At 41.1% G+C, this 19989-nt stretch overlaps 1 protein-coding gene across 1 annotated transcript; it reads right to left on the bottom strand.

The window, feature by feature from the left end:
* Positions 1 to 1170: 1170 nt before the first annotated feature.
* CGAS (cyclic GMP-AMP synthase) lies at positions 1171 to 19598 on the bottom strand. Its single transcript, XM_060030358.1, has 5 exons — positions 18228 to 19598; positions 13895 to 14114; positions 12425 to 12667; positions 5212 to 5314; positions 1171 to 2333 (listed from the first exon to the last, which is right to left on the bottom strand). The coding sequence occupies exons 1-5, from the start codon at positions 18849 to 18851 to the stop codon at positions 1982 to 1984; spliced, it is 1542 nt and encodes a 513-aa protein (XP_059886341.1). The 5' UTR covers positions 18852 to 19598; the 3' UTR covers positions 1171 to 1981.
* Between the last annotated feature and the right edge of the window lie 391 nt (positions 19599 to 19989).

The raw sequence follows: 19989 nt of genomic DNA, 5'->3' as shown, positions 1-19989 counted from the left end.
TGATGCCAAGAGATAAAACGTATCCATGGCTCCCCAGGGAAAAAAGAATAGAACGCCTGTGTTTGGTACCCTCATGGACTATGCTTTATGTGCTTTTTCCCTTAGCTAATTTTAACCTATAGCCTTACCCTGTAATAAACTGTAACCATGAGTATACTGGTTTCAGTTGAGTTCTTTCTAGTGAATTATCAAACCTGAGAATGATTTGGAGAATCTCCTGAAACTGCAACTGATGTCAGAAGTGAGAGTAGTCTTGTGGGTAGTGTTTTCCCCCAACTATACAGTTGTTTACACTGACATAACACTCTTAAGTGATTCCCCTCCCCTTGAGCATGGGGGGGACCAATCACTTGCTTCCAACCAACTATATGGTAAAGGTTATGGGATGTACATGATCATGTGTATGTAATTATGTTAAATAAGACTGTTGCACCCTCTTGCTGGCGTCTCTCCCTCTCCCCCAGCTTTGAAGTGCTGCCATGTTATGGGCTGCCAATGCTGGGAGTTCACATGGCAGGGAACTGAAAGCAGTTTCTAGCAGCTGAGGGCAATCTCTGGCCAACAGTAACCGAAGTTCTCAGTCTTAAAACTGTAAGAAACTGAATACTGCCAATAAAAGTGGATCTTTCTCCAGTCAAGCCTCAGATAAGACTGCAGCCCCAACTGACACCTTGACTGAAGCCCTGTGAGACCCTGTGCAGAACCATGCCCAGAATCCTGATCCACAGAAACTGTGAGATAATAAGTGTGTACTGTTTTAAGCCACGAAGTTTGTGGTGAGTTGTTATACAGCAGTAGGAAACGAATATAGTCCAACCCCCTCTACCACCGTCACTCACAAGCACTCAGGCCCTATCCTCTCCATGTAACTATTCATAATCCTGATAAGGTTAATAGTCAATAGTTATAATATTACTTTGAATTCACAAATACTTACAGTTGAGTAATATTCTCAAATTAGACTATGATTAGTTTTCTTGCACACATTCATTTTTTCCTGGAGTTAAAAGTAGCTTGGATTTTTTTCTTTGCCTAAGTTTCTATTTATTTATCATACACTGTCCCCAAAACTCTCCTCCAAATGTCCAACTTTTAGTACGTTCAAACACATTAGCTTGTTGAAGATAACAAAAAATGCACAAGCATAAAGAAGACTGATACATTCAATATTTTAATTTTAAAACCTTTCGCACTAGAAGACACAAAAATTGGTGTAGACAGTCTACACAGAAGTTATTCATGATATGAGAATGACAACAAAATGACAATGAGAAAACAATAAAAAAAAAGCCAGTAAGAAAATGTGCAAAATATCTGAATAGGAAAAAGTTAACAGACAGCAACTGCCTCAAGTTGAATGCTGCCTAAGTGCAGAGGAGAGAGGATGGCATTTTATCCCATACCCTTTTCTTTGAGTTTTGTACCATGTGTGTATTGCCTTTTCAGAAATACATATAAAAGTATTACTTAAAAGAAAGTAAGTTATGTTTTATATTTAGCCATGTGTAGAAAAGTATCCTATATTTTTCTATGAAAGATTAAGAATTTCCCAGGACACACAGAACCTATTTTTTCATTTCCTTCTTACCTATCCTAACACATAGGACAGGACATGGCTTCCAAACATATTTGTATGTTAAACAAAACCTACCAGTTCGTGGAGGCAATGACCTTGCCTCCTTCCACACATCTGTGCTAGGTGAGAGGTGGTGTTCAGTCAGTGCTTGATGACTTTAATTGAGGTGATATGTATTTTGTCCTTCTTTTCATGACACTCTGGTAAAGCTTTTATATTTTAAATACTCCTTTGCTTCTTATTCCTTGAATAATCTGTTTCCTAGGATAATCCATCCTTTTATATTGATTAGAGTTTATGAAGAGAAACAGAGAGCTGAATAATCATTTTAGTCAATCATTGCTGTGATGCATTTCAATGATTATAAAGTCACTCTAGTTCTTGATTCTTTTTAAAAATATAATTTCAAAATTCACCAAAAACTGGAAATCCATTGTTTCTTTCATATTCAATTTGCTTTGACAGAAATTCTTTACTTAGCTTGTCAATATGGTCTCGAGAGAAGAGATTGACTTCAGGAATGAAATAATGCTCAAGTTGTTCTGTCTTGAGGCACTGAAGAAAGTATGTCACACAGTTATCAAAGCAGAGCTCCAAATCCTTGGAGTGCCACTGACTGTCATCTGGGTCCTGGGTACAGACGTGAAAGAAGGCAGTTTTCACATGATAAGAACAGAACTTATCCAGTTCCTTTCGGTTTCCAAACTTTTTTTTCAGTTGTTCTAAAAGATATTTCATTAGTTTTAAACACTCTTTCCTGTTGAATAAAAAAGAAAACCATTTATTTTTACTTCTTTACAACCTGTTTCATTCCACAAAGAACTTTAGGTATCTTACAGGAAAAACATAAGAGATATAGCAAACAATACAGATATTATAATACATATAGATACAGAAAACAATAAAGATATTGGGTTGGCCAAAAAGTTCCTTTGGTTTTTAAGTAAAAGACACATTTTTCGTTTTCACCAAGAACTTTATTGAACAACGTATTCACTGTTTTGCTCCACTACCTTCTGCCATTTTTCAGGCAACTTCGTAATTCCATCTTCCCAAAACTTTTTATCTTTTTGAGCAGAGAACTGTTCCAGGTCCCAGAACTGTCACAGTCTTCCAGGGAATCGAAATTTTTTCCATTAAGAGAATTTTGTAAAGACCGAAATAAATGGAAATCCGCAGGTGCAATGTTTGCTGAATACGGCGGATGAATCAGAACTTCCCAGCCAAGCCGTAACAGTTTTCGCCTCAAAGAAATATGAGGTCTCGGGCTTCCCTGGTGGCGCAGTGGTTGAGAGTCCGCCTGCTGATGCAGGGGACACAGGTTCGTGCCCCAGTCCGGGAGGATCCCACGTGCCGCGGAGCAGCTGGGCCCGTGGGCCATGGCCGCTGAGCCTGTGCGTCTGGAGCCTGTGCTCCACAGCGGGAGAGGCCACAACAGTGAGAGGCCCGCGTACCGCAAAAAAAAAAAAAAAAAGAAAAATGAGGTCTTGCATTATCCTGATGGAAGATTATGCATTTTCTGTTGACTAATTCTGGACGCTTTTCGTCAGTGCTACTTTCAGTTGGTGTAATTGGGAGCTGTACTGTTGGAATTGTTTGGTTTTCCAGAAGGAGCTCATAATAGGGGACTCTGTTCCAATCCCACCATATACACAACATCACCTTCTTTGGATGAAGACCAGCCTTTGGTGTGGTTGGTGGTGGTTCACTTTGCTTGCCCCACGATCTCCTCCATTCCACATTATTGTACAGTATCCACTTTTCATCACCCGTCACAAATTTGTTTTAAAAACGGAACGTTTTCGTTACATTTCAATAGAGAATCGCATGCGGAAATATGGTCAAGAAGGTTTTTTCACTTAACTTATGTGGAACCCATAAGTTAAACACCAAAGCAGTGAACATAACCAAGCTGGTGCAAATGATTTTCAATGTTTGATTTGGATATTTTGAGCATGTCGGCTATCTCCTGCGTGGTATAACGTTCATTGTTCTCAATTAATGTCTCGATTTGATCGCTATCAACTTCCACTAGTCTACCCAACTGTGGAGCATTGTCCAGCGAGAAATCTCCAGCATGAAACTTCGCAAACCACTACTGACATGTTCGATCAGTCACAGCACCTTCTCCACACACTGCACAAATCTTTTTTTGCGTTTCACGGTTGCGTTTTTACCTTTCTTGAAATAATAAAGGATGATATGCCAAAAATGTTGCTTTTTTCCTTCCATCTTCGATATTAAAATGGATACACAAAAATTCACCGACTTTGATAAGCTTTCTTTTAAATGCACATTGATATGACAGCTGTCAATACAATCTAACAAAATTGTTTCAAATGACGTTAAAGACAACTAAGTGCTACCAGAGCCATCGTACGGAAAAAACTGAACGAACCTTTTGGCCAACCCAGTATATATAAATAATATAATTACAGAGTCATTCTAAAACTTAATTATTTTTTCAAATACATGCTTTAAAGTTTCAAGAACCTATTTTTTCCTTTCCTCTTCCCCGTTCCTGGCTTAAATGTTTTATTCTATCAGGATTAATTCAACTGCATGAAACCAGCAGATATTTATATTATCCAGTTATTTAGTACCTAGAAAAATCTTGTTTTAATTTTTATAAAATGATTTTGTCTTATTTTGGTTTACATTAATCATCCAGTTGTTTAGCAGTTGACAAAATTTAACGTTTATAAAATTACTAAGCCTAATCAACAATATATTTTTCTTAATGCTTGCTTCAAAGCCTGCATATGAAGCCTTAAAGAACTTCCTGTGCCTGCACATTGGGCATTCTTGTTTTAACCTTTTAACTTTTGTGATCCTTATTCCAGACAACTTTAGGAACTCAAATGAATGATTCCTTTTCAAGCTCAGTTCTTTATGGTGTCTATGCTACCAAGAAAAATAATTACCCATCTCTCAGTGTTGTTTCAAATTTACCTGTTCAGTCCCTGGCCTTCAACACAGCCAAACCACCTCAAAGCAAGCACCAGCATCCAATGAGAGTGGTCCTTTGGTCTCCTCCCATTATGCAACATTAATATTCATTACCTTGAAGCAACCAGAACACTAAGACAAATCCAATTGTCACAGCTGGTCATGACTAGTGTTCACACCCTTCGCTCTGTCCTACTTTCATACATCTACATCCATATAATCCAGGCTCAGGACTATGCTCCCCAGCACTGCCTTCTTTTTTTATTTTAATTTTAATTATTTATTTGTTTGGCTGTGCTGGGTCTTAGTTGTGGCACGCACGCGGGATCTTCGTTGCCGCGTGCGGGATCCTTTAGTTGTGGCATGCAGGCTCTTAGTTGTGGCATGCGGGATCTAGTTCCCTGACCAGGGATCAAACCCGGGCCCCCTGTGTTGGGAGCTTAGCGTCTTAACCACTGGACCACCAGGGAAGTCCTACCATTGCCTTCTAACAACACTCTTCCTTAGTCCCTTGGACCTGGCTTCCTTGGTTTCATTCTTACACTCTAATACTCCAGGTCAATCCAGCCATGCACTGCCCCCAGGACTCAAGCCAGCAATGATCATCTTCAGGTTTAAACTATGGAGTCAACAAAGAACTAAGCATTCTATTGATAATCTGTCATTTCACAAAATAAGGAGGTTACCTGCAACATTTCACTCCATCAATTTCACAGCATGTTTTAGATTGTCCATGATTTTTCAAAATTTCCTTTTCAATGTGAGAGAAGGACAGACGCCATGTTTCTTCTTAATTTCCAAAAGAAAAATAGAAAAGCACTTTACCAAAAACAAACAATATAAACAACACAATATTTAAACGATTTCCATCATTAAAATATCATCCTGAAAAATTTCTAGAGGGAGATAGACCAAAAGAAGTGAACAGATAAATAATGTGATTACATATTAAAACAAGTGATTTGAACAAGCAAACAATGTGCCAAGATAGAAAAAAAATTGGGGGGAGAACTCGGGGCTTAATACATTTAGCCATGGGGAGACGTATTACTTTTCATATATTGCTAAATACAGTCTGTTGACGTTTTGTTTCAATAATAATTTGAATTGATTGATTGAAGTTTTTTGTTTATCCTTTTATACCATCCTTGCAAGTTTGGGTATTCACGTAAAATGAACCAGGGAATATTTCCTTTTTTTCTATTTTTTGCGAGTTTATGTAAGAATAGAATGATCTCCCCCTTCTCCCCAAGTTTTAACCATGGATAGCTCTTTTAAGCTCTGACCATCCTATCACTATCTTGTTTTAATCAGAAATTGGTTTATAATTTTAAAAATCAATCAATATAATCTGTCACATTAACAGAACAGGGGAAAAACATAATGATCAACTCAACAGAAGCAGAAAGTACAGCTAATAAAATTTAACATTCATTCATCATTAAAAGAAAACACCTCTCAGTAAGTTAAATGTGGATGGAAACTTGATCTAATAACAGGTAGATTATTAAAAAAAACAGCAACATGATAATCTAATGTAAAATGTAGAAGTTTTTTCTTAGAAATCAGGAAGGCAGGCTGTGTGCTATCCCTATTTCTGTTCAACATGCATTGGCTAACCTAGCAAGCACAGTTAAGAGAAGGAAAAATAAAAGCTGTCATTACTGATAGATGATATAACTGTATATGTAGAAAATACAAAAGAAGCTGGGTGACAGGTATGCATGAGTTCAATATATTCTTCAGTCTACTTTTCTATTGGTTTAAAATTTTTCATAATAAAAAGTTACAATTGTCTATGAGTAAATCTAACAAAAGACATATAAACTTTCTGTGGAGAAAATTCAAAAACTTCACTGATGGGCTTCCCTGGTGGTGCAGTGGTTGAGAGTCCGCCTGCCGATGCAGGGGACACGAGTTCGTGCCCCGGTCCAGGAAGATCCCACATGCTGCGGAGCGGCTGGGCCCGTGAGCCATGGCCGCTGCGCCTGCGCGTCCGGAGTCTGTGCTCCGCAACGGGAGAGGGCACAACAGTGAGAGGCCCGCGTACCACAAAAAAACCCACCACAAAACCCACAAAAAACTTCACTGGAAGGTATTAGAGGAAATCTAAATAAATGGAGATGTGCACCTGCACATGAATTAGAAGACTCATTATTGTAAATATATCAAGTCTCCCCAAATTCATCTATAGAGTCAACGCACTCACAATCAAAACTCCAAAAACAATGTTTCTGTAGACCTTGACAAGATGATACCAGCATTTTTATGAAAATAAAAGGGTCAAGAATATCTAAATCACTCTTTAAGAAGGACAAAGTGGGAGAGCAGATATCAAGACTTATAAAGTCATATTATATATGACAATATGGTATAGCTCAAGGACAAAGATTTTGGGGGGACAGAATAAAGAGTATACTAAAGCCTACACAATATACAGACAATAAATATATGAGGAAGGTGGCACAGAGATAGGTGTGCTCATAGCTGCTGTATAAATCCATGTACAACATCCATTTATGCCATTCTGAAAAAGGCAAACTATAGAGATGGTAAACAGGTCAGCGGTTGCCAGAGGTTTGGGATGCAGAGGGTTGAATAACTGAAGCACAGGGACTTTTTAGGGAAGTGAAACTATTGGTATCATGTAACGGTAGATACACGATGCAATGCATTTGTCAAAACCAACAGAACTTCATGGCACAGAGAGTGAACCTTAACATACACAAACTGTTAAAAAGTCACTTAGAAGGTCAAGGGATCTCAAGAAGTAATGCAGACTGCGAAAAGGGACTCTAACTGTATTACGAATGTGTGACACAAACTCCCTGAACGGCACGGGGGCAAAAGGTGTTGACCTAAGTTACTTTGGAAATGGGGTCTGTAAGACTGAAGGCAAAAGGAACTGTACACATGCACTGTGCACACAGGGGAATGCATTTACAATTCCGAACCATCCATACATGTGGATTGGAACTGAACAAGGAACAATGGAGTAGGTGGGTGGCAGATGGTGGGAGCCAGGTTTCTCGCTGTTGGGATGAGAGGTTACAGAGAGCAAGGAGAGAAGGTAGAATGATCCACGTGATAACGGATTACAGTTCGAGACATCAGTGTGAATTCATGTACCACTTAAAACAGATACAGGTGGTGACACACGGAAATACCTACAGAGCTGTGCATATGCTGCGGTTAGTAATCATACATGTAGTTCCTCTGCTACTCCAGCAGAGCACACATAGCACCCAGGTCATGGCTCTAGTACACTCTCCAATAAAAGGATACAGGGTTCCTTGGAGAAATGGCTGATTCTAGGACTGAAGCAAGAAATACACAAGATGAGCCTGGAGCATCTTGTAGTACCAGAAAGTGAGTTAGTGCTGAAAACGAAACAAAACCCACAATTATGGGACGTTTGTCAAAAGGACACAGGAGCCAAATGAAAGAGCTCCTCAAGGCCAAAGCTGGAACAATTTAAGCAACAAAATGAAAGCAGTATTGAATTATAGCCCGAAATACGAGACAAATATCCATGAGTCCATACTGATATGATTTTAGTAAATAAATAAATGGGAGAGAAGAGGGCTTCCCTGGTGGCGCAGTGGTTGAGAGTCCGCCTGCCGATGCAGGGGCATTGTGCCCCGGTCCGGGAGGATCCCACATGCCGCGGAGCGGCTGGGCCCGTGAGCCATGGCCGCTGAGCCTGCGCGTCTGGAGCCTGTGCTCCGCAACGGGAGAGGCCACAACAGTGAGAGGCCCGTGTACCAAAAAAAAATGGGAGAGAAGAGACATAAATCTCCAATGCAGAATATCAAATAATTTGTGTAAATACTCTGCTCTTGAAGAGGTGAGCTTAGGGACTTCCCTGGTGGTACAGTGGTTAAGACTCCACACTCCCAATGCAGGGGGCCTGGGTTTGATCCCTGTTCAGGGAACTAGATCCCACATGCATGCCGCAACTAAGAGTTCGCATGCCGCAACTAAGGAGCACGTGAGCCACAACTAAGACCCGGCACAAACGAATAAAAATAAATAATTTAAAAAAAAATAAAGAGGTGAGCTTAAGTGTGAGCTGTGCACAGTGACTTCCTTCCAAATAACACAGTATGAAAAGGGGGAAAGAGAGGATATTAACAGTCGAGAAACCTGGCAAACACTCCCTCAGCCAGGTGATCGAGGTCCACACCAGCAGTGCTAAGTCATACTCACGATGTACCCTTGATGTAATATGATGAGAATGGCATTTCAACTCTGCGGTCCTCCTCCACCAAACTCAGAACTCCAGTCTAACCCACAAGAAAAGCATGAGACACATGCCAAACGAGGGACGTTCCACAGAATATCTGACTGGTACTCCTCAAAACTGTCAAGGTCATCAAATACAAGGCAAGACTGTGAAACTGTCACAGTCAAGAGGAGGCTAAGGAGACGTGACAACTAAATGCAACGTGGTATCCTAGATGGGATCTTGGAATAGAAAAAGGACATTAGGTAAAAATCAAGGAAATCTGAGTAAAGTATGGACTTTAATTAACAAGACTATACCAATATTGGTTCATTAATTATGACGAATGTGTCATATTAATGTAAGATGCTAATAATGGGAAATAGGTATGCGGTATACAGCAACTCTCTATATCATCTTTGTACCTTTTCTGCAAATCTTAAGCTATTCTAAAATTAAAAGTTAATTTTAAACAACTATGTTGAGGTATCATTTCTCTCTTTTTGGATTATTGGCAAAAATTCCAAAGGGTTTAATGAGTTCTGTTGTTAAAGCTGAGGGTGAAATGGGTACTCTCATACACTTCTGTGGGAATGCAAATTGGTGAATTCTGTCTGGAGGTGATTTTGGCAATACCAGCAAAATTAGATATGGATTTACTATTCCTTGACCAGCTGTAAAAACAGACTATAAAAAGGAATGGTGCTCAAAAAAAACAAAAACACTAATTCGAAAAGATACATGCACCTCAATGTTCACAGCAGCATTATTCACAATTGCCAAGATACAGAAGCAACCTAAGTGTCCATCAACAGATGAATGGATAAAGAAGACACGGTATATATATACAGTGCAATACTACTCAGCCATAAAAAAGAACGAAAGTTTGCCATTTGCAGCAACATGGATGGACTTGGAGGGCATTATGCTAAGTGCAATAAGTCATACAGAGAAAGACTAATACTGTATGACGTAATTTACATGTAGAATCTAAAAAATAAAACAAACTAGTGAAGATAACAAAAAAGAAGACGACTCACAGATAGAGAACAAATGAGTGGTAATCAGTGGTGGGGGAGGGGCAGATACAAACTACTGGATATAAGATAGGCTACAAGGGTGTAGTGTACAACACGGGAAGTACAGCTAGTATTTTGTAGTAACTGTAAATGGAAAGTAACCTTTAAAAACAGTATAGAATTTTTTTTAAAAAAGGAACGAGTGCTATCTCTACACAGAGCTATGGAGTGATAACCTAGATATCTTATTAAGTGAAAATAGAAAAGTACTTTTTAAAGAGGGGGTGTTGCATATGAATATATATATATATATATGTATTTACTTATACTTTTTAAAAATGAAAGGTGAACTGAAAACAATTATAGGGCTTCCAATCAGAGAAGGAGAGAAGAGTGTAGAGGAAACATAAAGGGAAGCTATGTTTCCCTAAGAATACTTTTTTCTGTAGCTTTGACTTTGGAACCATGTGAATGCTTTATAAATTTATGAAACAAAGCTAAATTAAAATTTAATTCCAATACCTAAAATTAGAAACAATAATGAAAACAATGAATTTAAGCATACTGAGTTGGGTAGCTTAACCACCTGGAGGAATTTTTTCAAGTGGGTTTAAACTTAGTATTTTGAAATCCTTCAAAAATATACAGAAAAAGTTGAAAGAATTTTATAGTAAACATTCACATGCCTACCACCTACATTCTACAATTAATGTTTTGCTATACTTGCTTTATCACATATTTATCTATCCATCCATAAATTCTTTTTTTTTAAGAAAACTGTTATTTTGAAACAAGTTGTGGATGGGGACTTCCCTGGTGGTCCAGTGGTTAAGAATCCACCGTCCAATGCAGCGGATGCGGGTTCGATCCCTGGTCGGGGAGTTAAGATCCCACATGCCGCCAGGCAACTAAGCCCACACACCACAACTACTGAGCCCGTGTGCTCTGGAGCCTGCGCACCACAGCCAAAGATCCTGCATGCCACAACAAAGATTCTGTGAAGACCTGACGCAGCCAAATAAATAAATAAATATTTGTTTAAAAAATTTAAAAAATAAAACAAGTTGTGGAACTAAGTAGAATACTTTACCCATAAACACTTCAGCATGAATATTATGAACTGGAGTTCAATATTTATTTGCGTGTGTGATTTTTTAGGTAAGATTTGCAAACAGTGAAATGCACACACCTTAAATGTAGCATTTGATGAGTTTTGACAAATGACTACACCTGTGTCATTTGTTTTTTGTTTCCTTTCATTTATTTATTTGGTTGTGTTGGGTCTTAGTTGTGGCACGTGGGTTCTTTGCTGCCACACGTGTTCTTTGTTGCCGTGTGCGGGATCTTCCTTGAGGCAAGCAGGATTTTTAGTTGCAGCATGTGGGATCTTTTTAAACCCCCATCAAAAAGTTATCATCACCCCAGAAAGTTCTCTCCTGTCCCTTCCTAATCAACCCCCAGCACCTCAGGCAACCTCTGCTCTAATTTTTAAAAAACCATAGATAAATTCTGCTTGTTCTGGAACTTACTATAATTGAGATCATACAGTACGGACCCTTTGTTTCTGTTTTCTTTCACCTGTCTTAATGTTTTTAGAATTCATCCATCCTCTTATCAGTGGTTCATTGTTCTTTGTTGTTGAGTAGTATTCCATTTTACGAATATACTACAGTTTGTTTATCCATTATCTTTTGATGGACTTCTGGGCTATTTCCAGATTTGGGCTAGTACATATATTCTTATATAAATGTGTTATGGACTTAATGCTGGATTAGGGAAGATATATGTTTAACCTTTTAAGAAACTGCCAGACCTTTTCTCAAAGGGATTGTACCGTATTACACTTCCATCAACAGTGTATGAATTATTTTTTTTTAAATAAAGCTTTGCATGTTCATTGATTGGAATGTCAAAATTGAAATTGATGAATAACTTTTTAAAATATTTAAATAAATTTAAAATGCTGGGTAGATAGTTTAGATATCTGGGAATATTGTAGTTTTATTGATTTTTTTTCTATTTTAGCACTTACTGCATCTATGCTTTGACATGAGGTATTGAGAAATATGATGAAATGTGTATACAGTCCCTGCCATGCTCATAAAGTATCATTCTGAAAATGAACTTCAATGCAAAGACATACCTTCTAGGTTTATTTTGTGTGTAACGATACTTGTACTTAGTTGACATTCAATCTCCTATGTTAGATAAAGTAAACTATGGATGATTACAAGTTTGAAGGAATCTGTATATTTTTTAGTGTAATAAAAACATATACAGATGAGCAAACAGGTTTAGCAGGGCTCGATAACTAGCCCCAGATCACACAGCTAGTAAGGGAAGAAGCCTCAGGATTCAGATCCAGGGCAGTCTGACTCCAAGGCCAGTACTTGCTTTTCTTTATTAAAAACAAACAAACAAAAACAACAGTCAAACATGGGCTAGTAGACATTTTAAAGCTGAGTACTTGATATTACTATTACAATTATGCCCTTTTCAATTCCATCTATCACCAAACTCCCATCCTGTAGCCTGTTTAGCCTAATGGCTCTTGAAATGCCAATAGCACGAGTTGATCTTTCACTGCCCTAGTATGTAACATTAACGACTCTTTTATATGGACGTCTTTTAAGTTAACCTTCATGGTCAAGATACCTTGAAAACCACTTCCTTCCTTTGCATGCTTGGGTACCAGGTAAAATGGCTGTCGTCTTAAACTGTTCCTGACTTTTGCTCCAAGCCAGTTATTGATGGGCAGGCCTTCCATGGTGCTAGCAGGCCAGCTGCTTTTGGATTCCAAAGCCAGGATTATATCGACAGATATTTCTTTAGGTTTTCTAACCAGAAGTGTTACTGCAGGGCTCCCTCTTCTCTTCCTCTCCACCATGACATCTGTATCTGTTTAAACATATTAATAAAGAAGAAAGGGCTTATCATTCCACTTTTCTCTAAAAACACAGGGAAAATAACATAGCTATAACTGGAGATCCATAAGTACTAAGTGTAAGATGAAAATTAGTTCTAAAGAAGAAAATGACCCCACAAGGTAGTGTTCTACTCATTGAGCCAGTATTTATTGATGATACCCATTATGGGGTATATTATCAAGATTCTGTCTGGTATATAAAACGAGTAGCCCCCAAAGACTTTGGGGTTTGGGAGTGCTGTGATTAAATTTTCATTTAAATTTGTGTACGGGGGTTTGGAGGGAAGCCTACATAAGAGGCCAGATGAGCAGCAGGGAGGAGAGGGGTGATTCAGAAGACCTCAGCGGGAATTCCCTGGCGGTCCAGTGGTTAGGACTCCACGCTTTTGCTGCCGAGGGCACAGGTTCAAGCCCTCGTCGGGGAACTAAGATCCTGCAAGCTGTGTGGCACGGCCAAACTGAAAAAAACAAAACAGCAACAGCCCAGCCCGGAGGGTGGAGGCGTGTCATACAGAGAGGCAGTGAGCACCAGGACCCAGGGAGCAAGCACTGTTCACTGCAGCATTATTCACAACAGCCAAGATGCTTGAGACAACCTAGGTGTCCTCTGATGAACGAATCGTTAAAGAGGTTGTGGCATATATAGACAATGGAATATTATTCAGCCTTAACAAGGAAGGAAATCCTGCCATTTGTGACAATATGGATGAACCTGGAGGTCGTTGTGCTAAGCAAAGTGCATGACCTCATTTATATGGAGAAGCTAAGAAAGTCAAACACAGAGAAGCAGACTGTAGAATGGAGGTTACCAGGGGCGGGGAGGTGGGAGAAGTGGGAAGATGTTCATCAAAGAGTACAGAGTTAGGGCTTCCCTGGTGGCGCAGTGGTTGAGAGTCCGCCTGCCAATGCGGGGGACACGGGTTCGTGTCCCCAACTGCTACCACTTCTCCCAGTTCACTCCCTTCAAAGCATGCATTGCAAAAAAAAAAAAAAAAAAAAAAACCAAAAAAACAAACAAAATAGAGTCAATCAACATTTAGGAAGAATACCAAGAAAATATAGTAGACTAAAATTAAGAGCAAAGAGTTGTTTCTAGGAGGTAGTAGTCAACAGTCTGCTGCAGGGAGATCAAGAAAGATCAGGAGAGGCAATTAGTAGATATGATTAGATCTTTAAGAATCAAAAGTCAAAGATCTTACCTTCAATATTTTTAATTTCTTCCTTAATGATTTTCCTAAACTTGGACAGCATCTTAGAAGCTGATAATATTTCCCCTTCTAAAAACTGACCCAGAGGATTTCCTTTGGGATTTCTTTTGAACTTCACAAAGTAATGAGCACCACTGTTGTAATATTCTTCTAGCTGAATTCGGGGGACCTCCAGTTTGAACATAACGTCAAATTCATTAGGAGCAGAAATCTAAGAAACAGTAAAAATAGCACCAATGTGTATGCTTGTGAATATTTTCCAACCAACTACAATTTTTTTCCTTAAAATTTCCACTTAAAATCCTACCATGAAAAGCAAGATTTCTAATATTTATACCCTCTGGGAGTGAGACTAGGGGAGCTAGGTGAAGAGTATTGGCTTCAGTTTGTAGGTTCTATACGCATTTTCTTAAAAACAATTAAAAATAAATGCAAGCTTTAAAAATCTGTACCAGTTTTTTCCTGAGATTAAAGCTTGATAAAATTAAAGAAATTTAAGGTGCTACCTTTTAAGTTACAAGCTTCACACTGAGCCAGCCCCCTGTCACTGGTCTCAAAAATATGTGTAGTTACCTCCTGGCTAGTTGAGCAAGGGCCCTCTCCTTACAGCTAACAGTCAGCCAAATGAGTATGAGCTCCAAGTCATACACTAACTACATTAATGTCTTTGAACCACAGCATTTTAAGAGCTTCAGGGAATTCCCTGGCGGTCCAGTGGTTAGGACTCCATGCTTTCACTGCCAAGGACATGGGTTCCATCCCTGGTCAGGGAGCTAAGATCCCACGAGCCGTGCAGCGTGGCCAAAAATAAATAAATAAATAAGAACTTCAAAGAATCTTCTTCATCACCACAATAATAATTACAGCAATTATAATAAATGATTATTTTCCTATATTAAAAATGCACAAGTGTTTTACTCATTAGGAGTATGCTTCAAGTACAGCTATTGGACTGTACTATTCAACACAGTATCTGGTAGCCCTATGTCTTTTTTTTTTTAAATTATTTATTTATTTATTTTTGGCTGCGTTGGGTCTTTGTTGCTGCACGCGGGCTTTCTCTAGTTGCAGCAAGCGGCAGCTACTCTTCGTTGTGGTACGCGGGTTTCTCATTGTGGTGGCTTCTCTTGTTGTGGAGCACGGGCTCTAGGCCCGCAGGCTTCAGTAGTTGTGGCTCTCGGGCTCTAGAGCGCAGACTCAGTAGTTGTGGCGCGCGGGTTTAGTTGCTCCGTGGCATGTGGGATCTTCCCAGACCAGGGCTCGAACCCGTGTCCCCTGCATTGGCAGGCGGATTCTTAACCACTGCGCCACCGGGGAAGCCCTGCCCTATGTCTTTTGACCATGTGAACGTGGCTAGTCCAAACTGAGATGTACCGTGCTGTGCAGTGAACCGTGTCCTCTCAAAATTCATATATTGAAGCCCTAACCCCCAACGTAACTGTACCTGGAGACAGGGCTTTTAGGAAATAATGAAGGTTAAATGAGATCATGAGGGTAGGGTCCTAGTTGATAGGACTGGTGGACTTAGATGAAGTGAGATTGGTTGCTATGTCTCTGCACACATGCTCTGAGAAACACAGCGAGGACCCAGGGAGAAGGCGGCTATCTGCAAACCAGGACGACAGCCCTCACCAGAACCTAACCGTTCTGGCACCCTGATCATGGACTTCCAGCCTCCAGAACCATGAGAAAATAAATGTCTGTTGTTTAAGCCACTCAGTCGATGATATTTTACTATGGCAGCCCAAGCTGACTAGGACATACTATGGGGGTGAAACAAACACGTGAAGTGCCATCAGTGGGATGAAGTAAAAGCCTCTGAAAATCCACTTTTCCATAAAAGTAACAAGAACGTGGGCAGAAAAGGTCAAATTCAACTTTTTCAGGTCTTTGTAAATTAACCAAAGGCATGCAACAATCCAAGGAGGATTTATTCAAGAAAAATGGTCGAGGGCTTCCCTGGTGGCGCAGTGGTTGAGAGTCCGCCTGCCGATGCAGGGGACGCGGGTTCGTGCCCCGGTCGGGGAAGATCCCACATGCCGCGGAGCGGCTGGGACCGTGAGCCATGGCCGCTGAGCCTGCGCGTCCAGAGCCTGTGCTCCGCAACGGGAGGGGCCACAGCAGTGAGAGGCCCGCGTACTGCAAAAAAAAAGAAAAATGGCTGAATCCCAGTAAGGACAGTGAGCCTTGAGGGCACCCTGAATTGCCCTTTTCCCATCCCCAGCAGCATTCCCACTCCTGCCCAGAAACCCTCCACCAAGAGCAGCCAGAACTCCAACTTCTAATACCATAGGTTAGGTTTGCCTGTTTGGGAACAGGAACTGAATCATATAGTAGGTACCCTTTATACCTGACTTCTTTCATTTAACACTGTGAGATTCATCTATATCGTTCTGTCTATAGTGGTCGTTTGTTCTTTTTCATTCTGTGTAGTATTCCACTGAATTAATGGAATATACCAAAATAGATTTACTTATTCTGTTGTTGAGTATTTGGGTTGTTTCCAGTTTTTAACTACTACAGATAGTTCTGAGTTTAACTGTTACAAAGTTGTTCTGAGCATTCTTACATATGCCTTTGGGCGGCCATGAGCACCCGTTGCTATTGTATATGTGCCCAGGAGTGGGGCTGTTGGACCACAGGACAGGCAAATCTTGAACTTCAGAAAAAAATGTCAGTTTTCAAGAGGTAGTAACAATTTATCCTCCCAGCATTAATGCAAGGGAGTTTCAGTTGCTCCACATCTCCTCCAAACTTGGAATTGTCAAGTCTTTTAAATTTTAGCTCAAGGAACAAAAATCAGTCCATGTGGACAAGGGGAAGAGTGACATGAAATGAAGTTGAAGCGGAGGCCGGGGCTCAGATTCTGCGAGGACCTGTAGATCCTGGAAAGGAGTTCAGATTTTATTCCATCATGTTCATTGAGAAGCCAGGTTTTAGCTTTGTATTTTTAAAAATTTACTCTGGCCTCTGTGGAGATATTATAAGAAGGCAAATAAGGAGATTGGAAAGGCAAAATTCAGGTGAAAGATGATGGTGGCTTAGAGGGAGGCGGGGGTGAGCTGCTGGGGATGGACAAAAAGAACATTATAAACTGGAAATCCCACGGGGAATTTCTACAAGAAAACTTCCAGATTTTCACCTAGAATTTGATAATATTACAATAAAATACATGAATGGAAATGCGTCAATATGAATCCAAGTAAAAGAGTTAATGAGAAGTGTCTTTTGTCGATCCCTTTACCAATTATAGTTTGGAATCCAACTTTGAAATTTAAGTGTATGCATAACAGAAGAAAATACACCAAAATAACGGTGAATAAAACAAACAGGAATAATACTGTTCTTCTATATGCTTTTCTGAAATTTCCAGGGACATCAACACGGAACAGGGGCAAATACGGGAGAGGCTGAGGAAAGAGGTATGGAGCAGGGGTACTGTTGTGCTGTGGGAACCTACTGAGAGCAGGCAGTGGGTCAACTCTACAATGAACACGTATATACCTTTTATAACCAGTTTTTTAAAAGCAATAACATGTTTTAGATAAAACAAATTTCACTGAATTTCCTTCCATCAGCTTGATTTTCAAAAGGAGAGGGGTACTGCTATATTTAAAGTGGATAACCAACAAGGACCTACTGTATAGCACAGGGAACTCTGCTCAATATAAAGTAACAACCTAAACAGGAAAAGAATTTGAAAAAGAACAGATACATGTATATGTATAACTGAATCACTTTTCTGTACTCCCGAAACTAACACAACATTGTTAATCAACTATACTCCAAAACGAAATAAAAAGTTTTAAAAAATAAATAAATAAAAAGGAGAGTGGTTCTGATGGGAGACCGTTCTCTGTCTTTTCGTTCTCTAGTTCTAACTAATAACTTTCTCTTCCCTTTGGACCCTCCACATAATAGAACTGATCGACATTTATGTAGTAAGAATCATGCTCCAGGCAGATTAGTCTGATGCAAGTTTTGCTCACTTGGCTTTCAAGAAGCTTTAGATGGAATTATATGAGTGGTCTTCAGTGCTAAAAGAGTTTTAAGATCCAAAGACCGATACATACACCATCTTTCTGCGCTAAACAAGTATCACTGAGTCCATAGCAATAAAATGAGCAGCCGTATAAGGGTTCAAAGTTGTGCAAAACGTTCTGTGACAATGGAGCTTGCAATCTATATGGGAAGCCGAAACAAAACAGCTATGTCACAGACCACAAAAGAACACGAGTCTGAGTTACTTCCGAAGGGAAGTGAGGGGCGCGTAGGAGGTGGATATGAGCCGCGGGAACTGCAGCGGAGGCGCGGCGCAGCTCACCTTCACGCGCTCGTAGTAGCTCCCGGTGTGCAGCAGCGCGACGCCTTTGAACTCGGACTCACAGCTCTGCAGTCTCCGCAGCAGGTGGTCCGTGAGCCTGTTCACTACCTCCGCCGCCTCAGAGATTTCCTGGCGGCTCAGCCTCAACTTGTCCAATACCGCCCGGGGCTTCCAGGCGCCGGGCGCCTCCTTCCCGCGCCCGAGACTGGAGACTGGGACCAGCGGGCCGGGGACCTTCGTGGGCCCGGGCTGAGGTCTCCGCTCCCGAGCGGAGTGCGCGGTGCCCTCGCGGCGAGATGCACGCCTGGGAAGGGGCGGCCCCGGGGCCGCGGGAGGCATCACCCCTTCGGTCCGAGCAGGCGGACCTTCCACCCGGTCCTCGGCGCGGGCGGCCCGCGCGCGTACCTGCCGCTTCTCCTGGGGTTCCGGGCCGCTCTTCTCCCTCCGGGATCCCGACGGCCTGGCGGGGCCGCACCTCCGCGCGCTGGGCCGGGCGGCCTCAGGGACGGCCGGGGACTCTCTAGGCTCGGTCGGGGCGCCCTTCACACGCGGCGCCGAGACCCTGGGGGCGGCGGCTTCCGCCTCCGAAGCTGCTCCCGTCGCCTTTCTGCGCCGCGGGGCCATTGCTGGCGCTCTCGTCTCCCCAGAGGGAGAAGACTCGGCTTCGGAAAAAGGCCTTGGGAGGAGGAGCCAGCAGTGGCGATTGGAAGTGAAACTTCAACATCTGGCGGGAACTCACCAAACGCTTCGCGGAAGAAGAGCCCAGAGCCAGGTGGCCACGGGGAGCCACGCCCCCGCCGCGGAGGGGCGGGCCCACGGCGCTCCCGCAGTCGCCCACTTTCTCGCCTTCGCGTGGAGCGGTACCGGCGGCTTGGGAACCGCAAAAACCCAACCCAGGGCAGCGCACAACACCTTCGCGAGCTTTGAAAGCCAGACGCATTTGCCGGCGTAGCGCCTACAAAATTTGGGGGAAACTATAACACCTTCTCGCACATTGAAGTTGACAGAGAAACTTTTTCAGTGTCAGTTTAAATAAAGCATTTTTTTTATTAAAGGGAAATAGAAAATAAAATTTTTACTAGATGGAATGAGATGTGGATTGACTGTAATTGGAATAAATATTTCATATTATTTGATTTTGTAAAAGCACGCACAATCTTAAACTGTGAAGTTCCTATTGGTGAGTTTTAGCCACTGGTTCTCAAAAGCCCATCAAAAAATGGCACGTGCATTTTAAATAATCCATACTGCTTTGGCGTTGTGATTCAAGAGTATCTTAATACAGGCTTTCAAGTATCGCTGTCTAAAGCCAAATCGTTTACAGAAATACGTATTTGACAGGAAGCCCCTAGGTGTAACGTGCCTGGTAGTTTTCTTTTTAACCATCCTAACCATTTTTAAGTGTACAGTTCTGTGTGAAACCATCTCCACTATCCATCTCAGAACTCTTCATCTTGAAAAACAGAAACTCTACCCACTAAGCCATAACACCCCATTCCCCCCTGCTCTCTCCGGCTTCTGGTAAGAGCCCTTCTATTTTCTGTCTCTGAATTTGACACTCTGGCTACCTCATGTAAGTGGAGTCATACAGTATTTGTCCTTTTGTGATGGGCTTATTCACTTAATATAAAGTCCTCAAGGTTTATCTATGTTGGAGCAGGTGTCAGCCTTCCTTTTTAAGGCTGAATAATTTCATTGTACGTATGTACCACATTTTGTTTTCCATTCATCTGTCAATGGACAAAAATGCCTTGATTACCTT

Source organism: Delphinus delphis, chromosome 14 (genome assembly GCF_949987515.2).
Source record: "Delphinus delphis chromosome 14, mDelDel1.2, whole genome shotgun sequence".
In the NCBI taxonomy this organism is placed as follows: domain Eukaryota; kingdom Metazoa; phylum Chordata; class Mammalia; order Artiodactyla; family Delphinidae; genus Delphinus; species Delphinus delphis.
Note: the sequence above shows the minus strand (reverse complement) of the source record. Positions and strands in the feature narration are given on the sequence as shown.